Below are 13,629 nucleotides of genomic sequence, written 5' to 3'. Positions count from 1 at the left end.
CAGAATTTCACCAATTTTCGGTCCTCCCAGAAAATTCCAAATTTTGCTTAGAAAAAATCAAGTTTGTAGCGTTATTACTATTTAATAACTTGTTAAATAATAAAAAGTTTTATTGCTATTTGGCAAATCATTAAATCATCGCCTTTTTATATGATCGAATATCATAGTTTTATTGATATTGCCGAAATTCGAGTCGTAAAATGTCAGCTCTTTATAAACGGCTGTCACTCATTGTAAATGACTCAGTTTTAAAGTTCAAGAAATTAATGTTTTACTTTCGTACTCAACAGATGTGCTGTAAACTTTACTGTTAATGTTACGACTGAAAGAAAATGGTGTTTAAACGACTTTGCGTTTGAGTGCGCCAGAAAAACAGTCAACACAAGTGAGCCAAAATTACTGTGTCTACCCCGCGATTATCTGAACCACTTGTCTGGCACAAATTAACCCGCACACGGCCATTACCATCGATTTTATGCGCCTGGATATAAGTGTTGTTTGTACACCTAACAGAAACGAAACCGGCGCCTTGCTGTAAGGTCTTGCAGGCTGCAGCGTGCTTTTGCAGTTCGCTCGGTACCTTGTCTTTTCGGTTACGTAATTTCGTTTTTTGTTACGTAATTTCAGAGTGCCTTTCGCTTTATGAAGTATTTGCGGGGGCTTTTGTTTTCCGTGATCTAATCGAATCAGCACGCGTTCAGGAAACAGCAATGAGAACCCGGCTTTTTGCAACGTCAAGCCGAGCGGCAAACTGGAGCCTTCAGAAAGTAAACGTAATTTGACCGTTATGGTAATCCTCTAAGTGGAAAATTGCACACGCTTTTGTTTCGGAGCTGAAAAACAAAACTCCACCATAAGGGCTAAGATGTATTATCGTCCGTACTCTGTTGACTTGTTTTTGCCAACGAAAACAGCGGGAGTCATATTTCATTTTTGCAAGCATTGGCATTTTAGTATTTAGATTGGAAATTAAAACAGTGTGGCCCATTTAGCATTTTACGTTAGAAAAATACTCACAAAACTGATAAAATGAATCTCTACCTTGCTTTATCCTCGCGTGGCCGGCAAACGACAGTCGTAGGACACGGGTGTTCTGTTCGTATACATCTCGTGCCAGCTTAATTACGAGTTACCATGTATGTTACCGTAGGTGATTTTTTTATGTGTTGCTTATAATTTAGACAACCCATTAGTGACCACTGGGTTGGATTAATTACCGTTAAGTGTCTTACCCAAGGACACATACGCCCACAATGATAGCTGCGACGAGCCTCGAACCCTTTACTTCTGTGTTAGAGGCAGGCGCTATAACAACTTTGCCACGGCGCCGGATTTAACAGACTTTATCAGTACCCTAGAGATTTTATTTGTGCCCAAAACTGGTATAAAGTTATCTGTTCTCAAAAGTGGTAAAATGGCTTGATTATATCTCATGGAGGCGCAATGCAATTCGTTGACACTTTATATTCGTAAATTATTCCTGCAGAATCGCATATTTGCAAAAATGACGTTATGGAGTTTACCGCCGAAAAATGATCGGTTTTTAGCATTTGCTTTTGTTGGAAATTATGTTTATAGTAAAGCTATCGTTTGCTACACATCAGTTTGGCTTGCAGGGGTGGACAAGCAACGCTTTGTTTTGCTTGCATCTGTTATCGGAGCGTTCCGGTTCGTTATGAAGATGAAAAGGTTTACGAATATCAGATCATCCAGTTTAAAAATAGACGCCTCATGAGTCTATCATTCACTCGTTTGTTAATCAATTTAAAAGGTTCGCCGAGAAAAGCGCTGTAAAAGCTTCAGGAATGATGTTTTCGTTTATTTAACTTTCTCTGATTAGAGATGAGAAAAGAAGACCCAGCGAACGCTTAGCGCTGATCCGAGCCGGTTCGCAGGAATTCTAGGAACTGTTTTGACTAATGAGTTCCGTTGTACAAGTGGGATAGAATGGTAATTGGTCTAAATTTGCCCCCTGTCATTAAGTGGTGTTCATACCGCTTGTAGTTTACCCTTGCAACCGACTTAAACTTTATCAGCGTTTCTGCTGAAACCGTATTAACATTTCTAACTGACGGATGACTCAGAGAGGAATCGGTACAGGTTATTTGCCGGCTGGACTAAGTTATGGGGTCGTTTTTTTGGAAGATCGTTTTCTATTACATCTCGGCCTCTGAATCATTGCGGATGTGTGCAATACTGTATTTGTTCAAGCAGTAGGGATCGGCGTGCCGGATTTTGTCGGCGTTTATTTCGGAGCGTCTTGTTTACATGCAAATGTTTTGTTCGTCAAGACTCCTCGGCGAGGCGGGTTATAAAAAGCAACGTGGACAGTAGGATTATGGTTGCGATCGACGCGACTGACGTCACTGGCGTTTGTTGTCCTGGCAAAACCGAAAAGTACACAAGGCTCGAGGACCACGCTGAGAATCGCTTTCAAGTATAGCACTGGACAGTGGTGTCAATGGACAAGTTTCCATTTTTGGGACATCCGTTTTAAATCAACATTCCATTCCCCGTCCGGCTCCGTTATGGACACCGGAACTCGACCCTTGGCTCTGTGTTGGTAACACAAACGTAAACGAGCACAATGGGTTTCCCTGTCTCTGCCCAATCTATAGTTCTGCGGTTAAATGCCCTGCTCTCACCTCAACCGCTATCACATTTTCCACTGGTAATCATCAAGTGAAAACAACACAGAGATTTTAAAAACACGATACAATCAAAGTTTGCGAATGCCTGCATATCTGCGGGTTATGATTGCTGTTTTCATGATTCCAAATAACAGTATTGCTTTTCATTTCTTTGTCGCCATCGTACCAACTCAGTGATGATAAAAGCCTCGCTTCGTCGTCGTTTTGAATAGATTACATCATCGCCATTTTAGCTTGTTTTTACTCAACACAACAGCGCTTAACGTACAACAATGCTTTATTTATTATCTTGTTCGTTTGCCGTTGAAATCGTGTCACTGTGGAGCGACTTATCCTCGGGAGTTAAAGGCCGACTTGTGGGGTGCCTTCAGTTGGCTGGGTAAATTTCAACTGCGTAACCGCGTTTCAAGTGGCGGATTATGTCACTGTAAGAAAGCTTGCACACGCCGTCTTCTGTTTTCAGGTGCATTAGTGCGATTGACGTATATGGCCGGACGCACGTACGGTTGAAATATAAGCACCTTTGCGATTTCACGGGGTTTCGAGAAGACCAAGACACAATGTCTGGTTTTGTCAAAAACTCGCGAAAATAGCTTCCGATTGCGAAAACGCCCTGCATTAACTAAACTGGGGCGCCTACTTGATCTTTACCGCGGATGTTTACGCCAAACTCGGAACAAAGAAGTCGTTTTACCTCCAACTTCGATCCGTCATGACAACGTGAACGAGTCTCATGCAGCATCCGAAGAATGTATGTAATTTGTTGCCAGCAACTGTACAAGGCTGCTTTTATTTCCCCTCCGCTGTAATGAAAGGATGACAACACTGCTACCGAAGACATTGAACACAAGTTGTATTTACCATCAAATTTCATGGGAAAAGCGCACATTAGTGGCTCGAAAATGGCTGTTTTTAACAAAACGATCACTTCCGACTTAAACACACAGCTCGTGCGCAGATTTTTATCTCCATTGTGCTGAAAAATCAACTGGGCAAGATGACAGTGATGGGAGATCCGGTTACACTTTACCCCGAGCCCCAGGTTCGTCACGCGCCGCTGCACCTCAACCTTTTCCGATGACGTAATGAGCTTGGGTTCTCGCTGGGGCGTGCCTGTTTTCCTGTGAGCTGGGTTCTCGCTGCGGGGCTGCTTGCTACTGGGTCAAGGGTTCGGGTGAGTACGTGTTTACCACGTCCAAGCTGTTGGTCAGAAATAATCTCTCACCCCGACACACGGATTTAAGCCTCACGGATTACTCGGTAAATTCATCAATCCGATGTTGTTGCTGGAAAAACACGAGTGGCTAATTCTGGGACTGCGCCTATTTTACGTAAACAGGCCCACTCCTACGTACAAGAGGTGTGTTAAGGGCTTTATTCCTTATTGTAAACAGAAGTGGCGGATATCAGTAGTTTCACGTTCACACCACATTCGATAAATTGTTTTTTTCTTCTCAATCAGTTCGGTTTTTGTTCACCATAATTTGGACTAACTTCGTACTTTAGAAACGATTGACGTACATTAGTTAACCATAACATAATTACATAGGAACCAAGGTGTGTTAGTTGAAAACATATTTAATGGATGTGGTTAGAAAAGCCGAGATTATGGCAATAGTACGTGATCCTGTCAGGGCGTCACCTTTAGTAAAGTACCTTATCAGACGGTCAGTCTGAACAAACGCACAGTGTTCGCCACTTTTCGGTTGCGGTTTGCCGGTGATTAAGGACTATTGTGACAGGGCTATTCCCACGAAGCCGTCATCGTGATATGTCAGTGGGAGGTCGGACGTGCAGGTTTCACGAGTTAAGAGCCACCCTTACTAAGCGATAACATCCTTGCCGATAAACGGTTGGCGACATGCCCCGGAAAAAATCACCAGTCGCCCGGCGTGCTGTTTATACCTCAACAAATGACGTGATCGATAGAAGCGGGGCTCTTATGCCGATGCCGAGCGCCTCTGACCTTTTCTTCCGACGTAATTGGCCAAATTTTGCCTTTAATTTCTCCATAAATGCATTGACGGCGTAAGCTAGCGCTGATAGGTTTAAATCGAACAGTCGGTCAGCCTAAACGGCGACTTAACCGACAGCCGGACGTAGCTGTTTATGATGGCCCGGCCTATAACAAAGAAAGGTTGTATTTTTTGCTGAAACGACCAACCGGCTTCAACAATATCTTGCTTTGTTCAAAACCCCGTTCTTGGCGAGAAGTCCCTAAACATAGGGTTGCCTCATAATGCAGGGAAAACCGCCGCTGTGTTTTTTGTTGTGACCTCAGCCCGTATTATATTTGCCATACAAGGCTGTTGCTAATGCAAACACACCATATATGTAGGAGTGTTTATGTTTTATGAAAAAGCAACCACGGTTTGTATTCGGTTCGTTCAGCACCCACGTCCCGGGACTTAGTTAAAGCAGTCAGCAAGCTATACCTCAGATTAATTCTAAATAATTACACAACAAGTAATAATGAGATTACCGCTCGAATTCTGATTACAATTAATCGTGTAAATAAACTGGTTCGGTTTTACACGATTTCTATGTATTTTGACGTCATTTCTAATCCGATGTTGACCCTTGGCCATGCTCGATTAATTGCGGCTTCTAATCCGGAAGAACTCGGACATGGTCGGGTGGTTTTGTCTTGGATGTCATGTTTTCACTTTATTACGCAAACTGCTAATTTGGCGAAGAATGGCGTAATACCTTAACAGGATTTCGGCTTTCTGAGCTTTTAGGTAAACGGGCTTTATTCATTACTGCCGGTGTATATGGGTGTCGTCATTGCGAAATCATGCTTTTCATAAGTGGACGTGTAAAAAACTGGTCATTCAGTTATTACGTCCTGTGGCACATAGATAATATTCATTTAATCAAAAAAAATATATATTTCGCGTTTCATTTTAAGGGTTTTATATAGTAGGATGGGGGAAGATGGGACACCTTAGGCACATAATATCCAAATATTCTTGTCCTGTTTTAAACAATTAACAACGGTTTGTGGGAGTTGTAAAGATACGGTTTTATAATTCTTTGAATGTTCTTTGTTTACTAGCAAATGGGACGAGAAAATGTGTCCCATCTTCCCCCACCTTACTGTGTAATATATTGTTTTTAAACATGTTTCAAGAACAATCTTTTAGCGTCCCATTTGATAGAAAATAAGAACATTTAAAGAACTATGCAACCGTATATCTTAACTACCCTAAAACAGGATCGGTTTTTGTTAAAAATACGACAAGAAAAAATGGAATAAGATGTGAAAAGGGTACCCCATATTTACTACAGAGTATTATCATATTATACCTAAGTGACTTCAGTATACTATGGCACTGTATACCGTAAAATTTTCTTTAAATTTTTGTCGTTGTGTTTCTTGTCACATGCAGCATATACGCGGCAATATGTTTACAGCGTTATATTAAACTTCTAGTTAAAGTAATTTCCAACAAAAAAGAGAATCATTCCATGAAACGCAAAAAAACGAATCTATTTACAAAACGCAGATCTGTTTATTAGTTATAGTGCCGTGTATTAAAACACGCACAGACCTCACCCCAGGCCATTTAGACAGATATATCTTTGCAAAGCATGTCTCATTTGGTGACTTACGTAAGCGAACACTTTTGCGTGTGCACGTATACGCACAGCCAGTTTTGCACGCCTTAACTACGTCATGACGGCCAGCGTTAAGGCGTTCGAGCGTGACCGGAAATCTTATGACGTAACAAGTTTACGTGGCGGCTAAAAAGCAGTCGTCATTTTACAATTTGGACAACAGTTTGTCATTGTTTTTTTATTGTTTCGAAACAATAGGAACTTTGTCATTTGCTCTGACTGGTCCGGTCTTTCCCGCTGGTGTGAAGCCGAGTGACGTCACGATGACGTCAGAGCACTGCACAAATATTTATATCAGCGTGGTATTATGTAATGAATCATATCCCGTTGTTGATGGGTCTTTGTTAATGACTGGTACTGCTTCGTAGCATAAAGCAAAAGACATTGCCGTGTTGTTATTTTTATCTGACTCTAAATATGAGATTCACTTTAAATCACCTCAAGTCGATGTTATTCTTTTACGGTAGTAAGCAACTAGCATGGCGAGTTTTTTTTGGTCATATAGGTTCGAAATCCAGCATTATATTGTCAAGGCAAATGCTACATGAAAAAAGTAAAGTTTAGTTTATAACTTTTAATGTTGTAATACCGGCGCCGTGGCATAGTTACTTTCATTCAATATGTTGAATACAACACTTTAAATTCGGGCACCCATTTCGACATGAATGAATGAATGAATGAAGCTTACTTTATCCTCGCGTGGCCGGAAAACAACAGTGGTTATAACACAGGTGTTCATACACCTCGTGCCAGCTTACGAGTTACCATGTATTAAGTGATTTTTTTGGATTTTTTCATTTTTTATGTATGGCTGATACTTTGGACAAGACATAAGTGATCTCTGCGTATCCTTACGACTCCCAGCATAGATCGTGGTTTGGCAGTCACCGTGAGAATGTACCTCCATCTTTTTCAATCATTTTAAAATAATTCATTGGGGCTAAGCTTTTTTGTTTTCATGGCACTGAAAAACTTCGGAATCATATAACGATATGATTTAACTAATTCTACGGCTTTAAGAAAGAAAAAACGGCACAGTTATCACACTCGCAGTAGGTCCTCAGTCTCACGAATGGAAAATTACCAGATTAACATTTCAATTGAACATTTTGTGGTGTCAAAAGTTACTTAGAAACATCACTGGAAGTAATCAATTGAGACATTACTTTGGAACTTTGAGACATTACGTTATACCGTATTAGAACATTCTGTAGGGATGTCAAAAGTTACTCAGAAACATCACTGGAAGTAATCAATTGAGACATTACCTTGAAACATTAAGACATTACGTTATACCGTATTAGAACATTCTGTAGAGATGTCAAAAGTTACTTAGAAACATCACTGGAAGTAATCATTGAGGCATTACGTTGAAACATTGACATATCACCCTGAAGCAATGAAACATTACGTTATCCCTTAAATAAAAAAGATAAACAAATATAACGTGCCGAACAATGTACTGTAGTCGCTTCTTGATGGTGCTACCACTGATCCCAGAACACAGATATTATAGCGGCCATTTTCGATCCCTTCTACTGGTGCCACTAAGCTTAACTTTGGACGCGACGTTTGTACAATCGTTGCCGCTGGGGTCAAATTAGTATGTACTAATAAATTAATTTGACTCCAGCGGCACTGATTCTATTTTTCTAATTCCAAAATATACTATATATAAATATTAATATACTCTATAAAAACATATATAGATTTTTTACGATCTAGCTTTGAATATGTTATAGCGCTACGTAATAATTAAAAATTAAACGTTCGTAGGGGGGTTCAGAATACAAACATCAAGTATGGGTCACATATCACGAAGCATACATGTATTAAATTTTCTGATACTTTCGCGAAAATATAACTTACGCACACATCTATATATGTAGGTCACTAACATATCATTCCCATAAAAAAAGAGATTTTTTTTTTCATACGTTTTTTAATTTTTCTTATGTTTACGGTTACACAATTTTTGTCATTTTTTTCGTGCAGTTTTTTTTTTTCTTTTGTCTATGGATACACGAATTTTTTTTCATGTTGTTTTTTCTTTTTTTTATGTTACGGATACAAGTGGTTTTTCATGCGTGTTTAGTGACCTATGGGTGGAGGCAATTGCTGTTAAGTGTCTTGCTTAAGAACACATACGCTTTTAATGGTAGCAGTGTGAGCCTTGAACCCATTACCCCTGGGTTACAGGCGCTAAACACTTTGCCACAGCGCCGTAAACATCTCTTTTTTACCTTGCTTGTTTGTAAACAAATACAGCAAAACTTTATTTTAATTTGCAGTATGGTAGTATAATTATCAATAGAAATAAAAACATTTACACAGGTTTGCGAGATACAGTACTGTGTGGTAAGATGGGACACCTTTAGCACATAATATCTCGATCGTGTTTTAAACAATTAACAATGCTGTTGGGAGTAGTGAAGATACCAATTTATAACTCTTTAAATGTTCTTTATTTACTACCTTTAATAGGACGAGAAAACAGAATGAAAAAGTGTCCAATCTCCCCCACTTTACTATATATACATTTGATGCAAACGATTTTTACATTAGGGATTAATTTAATCCATCGATTTCAGCTTGCTGTAGTCGCTACTCCTTGTAATAGTAACGTGATCGGGATACATGCGGCTGACGGTAACTGAAACATTATCATCATACATGGACCGTGGCAACTTCTTTCTTCGTCTTGCATAGATTAACAAAGCTACTGCTAGAATACTAGTAGCGCCTAGAACGCCCACCACTATATAGATATAGCTCTGGTCTTTCGTGCCAGCAATTTGAGCCGAGTTGGGATCGGTCTTTGTAGAGTTTTTGCTCGGGCTTGTTGCAGGACTTGTAATGTTAAACAATGAAATCGTTTTTGGTGTTGTCATTGGTTTCATGGCTAGCGTAGAATTTGGTTGAAAATCGTAGGACGTTGTTCTGGTAGTATTGGATTCAAACCTTTTATTTGCTGTTGTTGATTTTGTTTTTACTGTAGTTGTTGCTGTTGTTGTTTGCGTTGTTGTCGCTGTTGTTGCTGTTGTTGTTTGTGTTGTTTGCGTTGTTGTCGCTGTTGTTGTTGTTGTTGTTGTTGAAGGTTTTGGTGCAGCGTAGCTTGGTTGAACTAAAGTACAACAAAATTAAATATAAAACCCGTTTATCGATCTATATATGAGCATGCTAATAGTATATATATACAACAAAACACATTTCCTACAGATGGGTTACTAAATGCAAATTATTGACTGTGTAATAATATTCCGCACGAATAAATTTGCAAAATTTTTTCCACGGAAAATAAAAGCAGCGTCGAGCCTCGAACCCGTACTCTCTGTGCTCGAGACTGACGCACAACCACTAGTCACGGTGCAAATAAATCTAATAATTTATTGAAACAAAATTTCGTTGGCATAACAGTTTGCACCTAATCCTAACGAGAAATTTCAGAAGAAATTGGAAACGGTTTGAATTTTTAGGGTAATTGGCGTCTTACCTTGACATTCGTTGGTTCCTGTTACTTGATTTAAACTAACATCATCAAGTAAAATGTTCCCACTACGACCGACCTTCCAATCAAAAGCTTCGATAACTATGATGCTGTTTTTCTGGGGTGGCAGGGGGACCTGGTGAGACATGTTTTGTTTTTTGATTCATTTATTTGACAACAGAGTGTATATGGTTTTCAATTGGTATTTATAAATAAATAAATTATTGTAACTTATTTGTCCTCGTGTGACGGGCAACGACAGTCCTTATAACACGGGTGTTCTGTTCCATACACCTCGTAATCACTGACCAGTTTCCACGTTTTTAACTTTGTAGGTAATTTTTTTAATGGAGATTTTTCTTTTTTTAAGGGTGGGGAGACGGGACACGTTTAGCATTTATTATCCAAATATCCGGGCCGTGTTTTTAATTATTAAGAACGTTTTGTGAGGATACGTTGTATAATTCTTTGAATGTTTTTTTTACTACCAAACGGGTCGAGAAAATAGAATGAAAAGCTGTCCCATCACCCCCCTCTTACTGTACTATGTTAATTTATTTATATTTGTGGAAATTTACACATTCGGTTTTGGTATAACAGCATCTGTTTTGACAATTTAGGTAAATCATTTCGCTAAAACTGGTTGTACATCGCAAATGTTTTCAATTACAAAAAAAGAGAAGCGAGTAAAAAGGGCCACGATGCGAAAAACCTAAAATAAGTAGAATCCATTTAAATGGCAGTACTTAAATACCTTGGCTTGCCTCCATGCATTTCCTTGGTGACCTCTCAAGTTCCATAAAGGATTATTTGAATTGTCAAGATGCAGTCGGTCTTTTGCCAAGTAGACTGCCGCATGCCCCATATTTCTACCTAAATTCAATAGACAACATTATACTTATGAATTCACGATTTGGGTAAAGTTACGAACTCCTGAATACTGTTAATAGTAGGTTGGGTTAAGATGATCCTTGTCAATCTCGTCTATCGTTCGATTTTGTGGCAAACAAAAAATACTCTTACAGTAATACATTAGGAGTGGGGGTATACGAGACACTTTAGCACATAATATCCAAACATTCCGATCGTATTTTAATCAACTAACAACGGTCTATGGGAGTCGTGAGGATACAGTTTTATAATTATTTAAATTTTCTTTGTTTACTACCAAATGGGACGAGAAAATAAAAATAAAAGTGTCCCATCTTTCCTCATCCTACCATTACCGTATCCTCACGGCTCTAGAGGAACGTTGTTTATTGTTAATGTTAATAAACGATTAGGAAATATGGAACATCATATTCTAACGCAACTCGCAGTACTATACAACTTATATAAAAAACTCGATGTAAAGCAAACAAAAAAGAAATTTAGAAACATGTAAACCGCAGCTGTCCTACAAATATTAAAAAAGTCTTTAGGATTTAGACTGTTGTTTTTGGCATAGTACCAGCCTTATATAAAGACCTTCTGTCAATTTACTTGCGTATAATTACGTTTCGTTAACCTTAGTTAAATTAAACAATATTTGTTCCATAAATTATTAAGGGGACATAAATAACTCTGAGCGTTTCACTACTTTCTTTTAAAGTGAAAATTAAAAAAGGAAGAAAAATATTTTTTTTTTATATTCTGATATTTCGCAGTATTGGTGTAACGGTCAAACAATTAAAGTGTTGTTATCCATTTGAACCCGCGCGTACCCTACATTAAGCGTTCATTGCAAATCGCATTGGGGTAATCAGGAAACGTATTAAAGAGAAATTTTGGGATCCTTTAGAATTGATTTTGATGTTTTAAAGATAAACTGTGGAGAAGATTTTATTACCAACACATATTACATAAACTGCGTTAAAAATTGAACGACCTTCAGTTTACTTTATGTAAATTTTGATATATTTGAAGATAAGTTATAATATTCATGTATTGTAGGGTGGGGGAAGATGAGACACTTTTTCATTCTATTTTTTCGTCCCATTCGATAGTAAACGAAAACGATCCAAACAGTTATAAAACCGCATCCTCACGACTCCAATAGACCGTTGTTAATTGTTTAAAACACGATCATGATATTTGAATATTACGGTTAAAGGTGTCCCATATCTTCCCGCATCCTACTATATATATAAAATAGTATGCGCCTCGAAATCTATTAGGTTTTATGCCTGTTTTTCAACACTTCAGTATGACGGGGTACGATGGAATACTGTTAGCACATAATAAAACAATGCGAAATAAACAGACACGAATATTATTGGCCAACACGGACAGTATTGTTAAAAACAGCTCCCGTTACACGGAGTATAGCAGGTTATACTTGTATCGTCCTACTTGGTAGTAAACAAAGAATATTTACAAAATTATACGCCGGTAACGACGGGACTCTAAAAAATCTCTGATAATTGCTAAAAAAACGATCAGAAAATATGGGTTTTAGATTCCAATACAGTACGTCAGCTTACCCTACAGTATTGTACAAGACCCACCTTTCATGAAATACCAGAATTTAAAGCAAGTAAAACTAGTCGTTGTTAGAGATCGACTGAGAAATTTTGCGGTTCGATTCATTCGATTCTTCGACTTAATGTACATGTATCCACCACCTGCAGTGAAAGGATTGAATAAAAAATTTACTGACAGTTCTATACTGTAGTAAAAAAACAACATGCAGAAATTTTAAACCGTATAGTGCGGGGAAAGATGGGACACCTTTTCATTTTATTTTCTCGACTCATTTGGTAGTAAACAAAGAACATTTACAGAATTATAAAACCGTTACCTCACGACTCCCATAGACCGTTGTTAATTGTTCAAAACACGATCAGGATATTTGGGTATTATGTGCTATAAAGGTGTCCCGTCTTCTCCCACCCATATATTTCTAAACGAACTTACCCCCGCCGTGGTCGTCGTTGGTCCCACTACCCTTCTGCTTTCCATTCGAGCCGTATCCTCGTTTCCAATTAAAATCATCGACGTTTTCATATTTTAACGCATTCCTCCAGCCGCACATATTGCGGTCAAAGTCGCAATCGATTCCTTGAAAAAATATTGTAATTGATAACATTTCAGATTTTTCTCGCGCTCTTACCGTAATTCTGAGTATTCGCTATTGTAACTACAAGAACTAGAATTCCAACTTGGCAGAGAAGAATTTTTTTTCCGTTCATATTTTTTTCAAAACAAAAATTGACGATCAGTAGTAAATGAATCAGTATCTCGACTTTGAATTTTCATTCTCACGAGTGGACTTTTCCCAGCGCTTGAGAGGATAAGTTTTTTTATCACGTGACTTCCTATTCGAGCCCTATCCGGTGTTGCACGTAGGTAGCACGGAAACGATCGGATTTAATTTGTTTCTATTTCTGCCTTTTGGTCGAACCGCGAGCCATTAGCTGACGTCACGACACCAGTCGTGCATGCCCGCAGCGTGTTTACAATTTTGTGAGCTCAAATTTAATAGAGAAAAGGTCATTTTTTTAAATGGGGTACAGATAGTTTTATTGAATTGAATATATAGTATTATGGGGTAAGATGGGACACCTTATCACAATATATCCAAATATCCTGATCGTGTTTTCAACAATTAATAATGGAAGTCGTGAGGTAACGGTTTTATAATTCTTGAATGTTCTTTGTTTACTACCAAATGAGACGAGAAAATAGAATAAAAAGGTGTCCCATCTTTCCCCACCCTACTATACAATTCCAATTTTTTCGTTCAAAATGAAACAAATATATCTATATTACTAGAGTAAGATGAATACGTTTAACATAATATCTAATATTTCCTAACACACTTTTAGAGTGGCAAGGCTACGATTACATAATTCTGTAAGTATTCTTTTTTTACCAAATGGTGTGATAAAA

General features: G+C 38.4%; 1 protein-coding gene across 1 annotated transcript; it reads right to left on the bottom strand.

The window, feature by feature from the left end:
* Nucleotides 1–8,547: 8,547 nt before the first annotated feature.
* LOC100175054 (MAM and LDL-receptor class A domain-containing protein 1-like) lies at nt 8,548–13,352 on the bottom strand. The gene is made up of 6 exons (XM_002125341.4): nt 12,851–13,352; nt 12,655–12,798; nt 12,246–12,362; nt 10,514–10,632; nt 9,766–9,895; nt 8,548–9,396 (listed from the first exon to the last, which is right to left on the bottom strand). The coding sequence occupies exons 1-6, from the start codon at nt 12,927–12,929 to the stop codon at nt 8,846–8,848; spliced, it is 1,140 nt and encodes a 379-aa protein (XP_002125377.1). The 5' UTR covers nt 12,930–13,352; the 3' UTR covers nt 8,548–8,845.
* Between the last annotated feature and the right edge of the window lie 277 nt (nt 13,353–13,629).

The sequence above is a fragment of the Ciona intestinalis genome, chromosome 1, assembly GCF_000224145.3.
Source record: "Ciona intestinalis chromosome 1, KH, whole genome shotgun sequence".
Classification (NCBI taxonomy): domain Eukaryota; kingdom Metazoa; phylum Chordata; class Ascidiacea; order Phlebobranchia; family Cionidae; genus Ciona; species Ciona intestinalis.
The sequence above is the reverse complement of the archived record's forward strand: the minus strand, read 5'-3'. Positions and strand labels throughout refer to the sequence as shown.

Bases quoted from the DNA above. Each gene is read 5' to 3' on its own strand.
- LOC100175054 (XM_002125341.4), bottom strand. From the start codon at position 12,929: ATGAACGGAAAAAAAATTCTTCTCTGCCAAGTTGGAATTCTAGTTCTT. The intron at 10,633-12,245 runs GTGGGTCTTGTA...TATTGAATTTAG, and splicing joins ATTCTGGTATTTCATGAAAG to GTAGAAATATGGGGCATGCG. The intron at 9,896-10,513 runs GTATTTAAGTAC...ATGTCTCACCAG, and splicing joins ATGCATGGAGGCAAGCCAAG to GTCCCCCTGCCACCCCAGAA.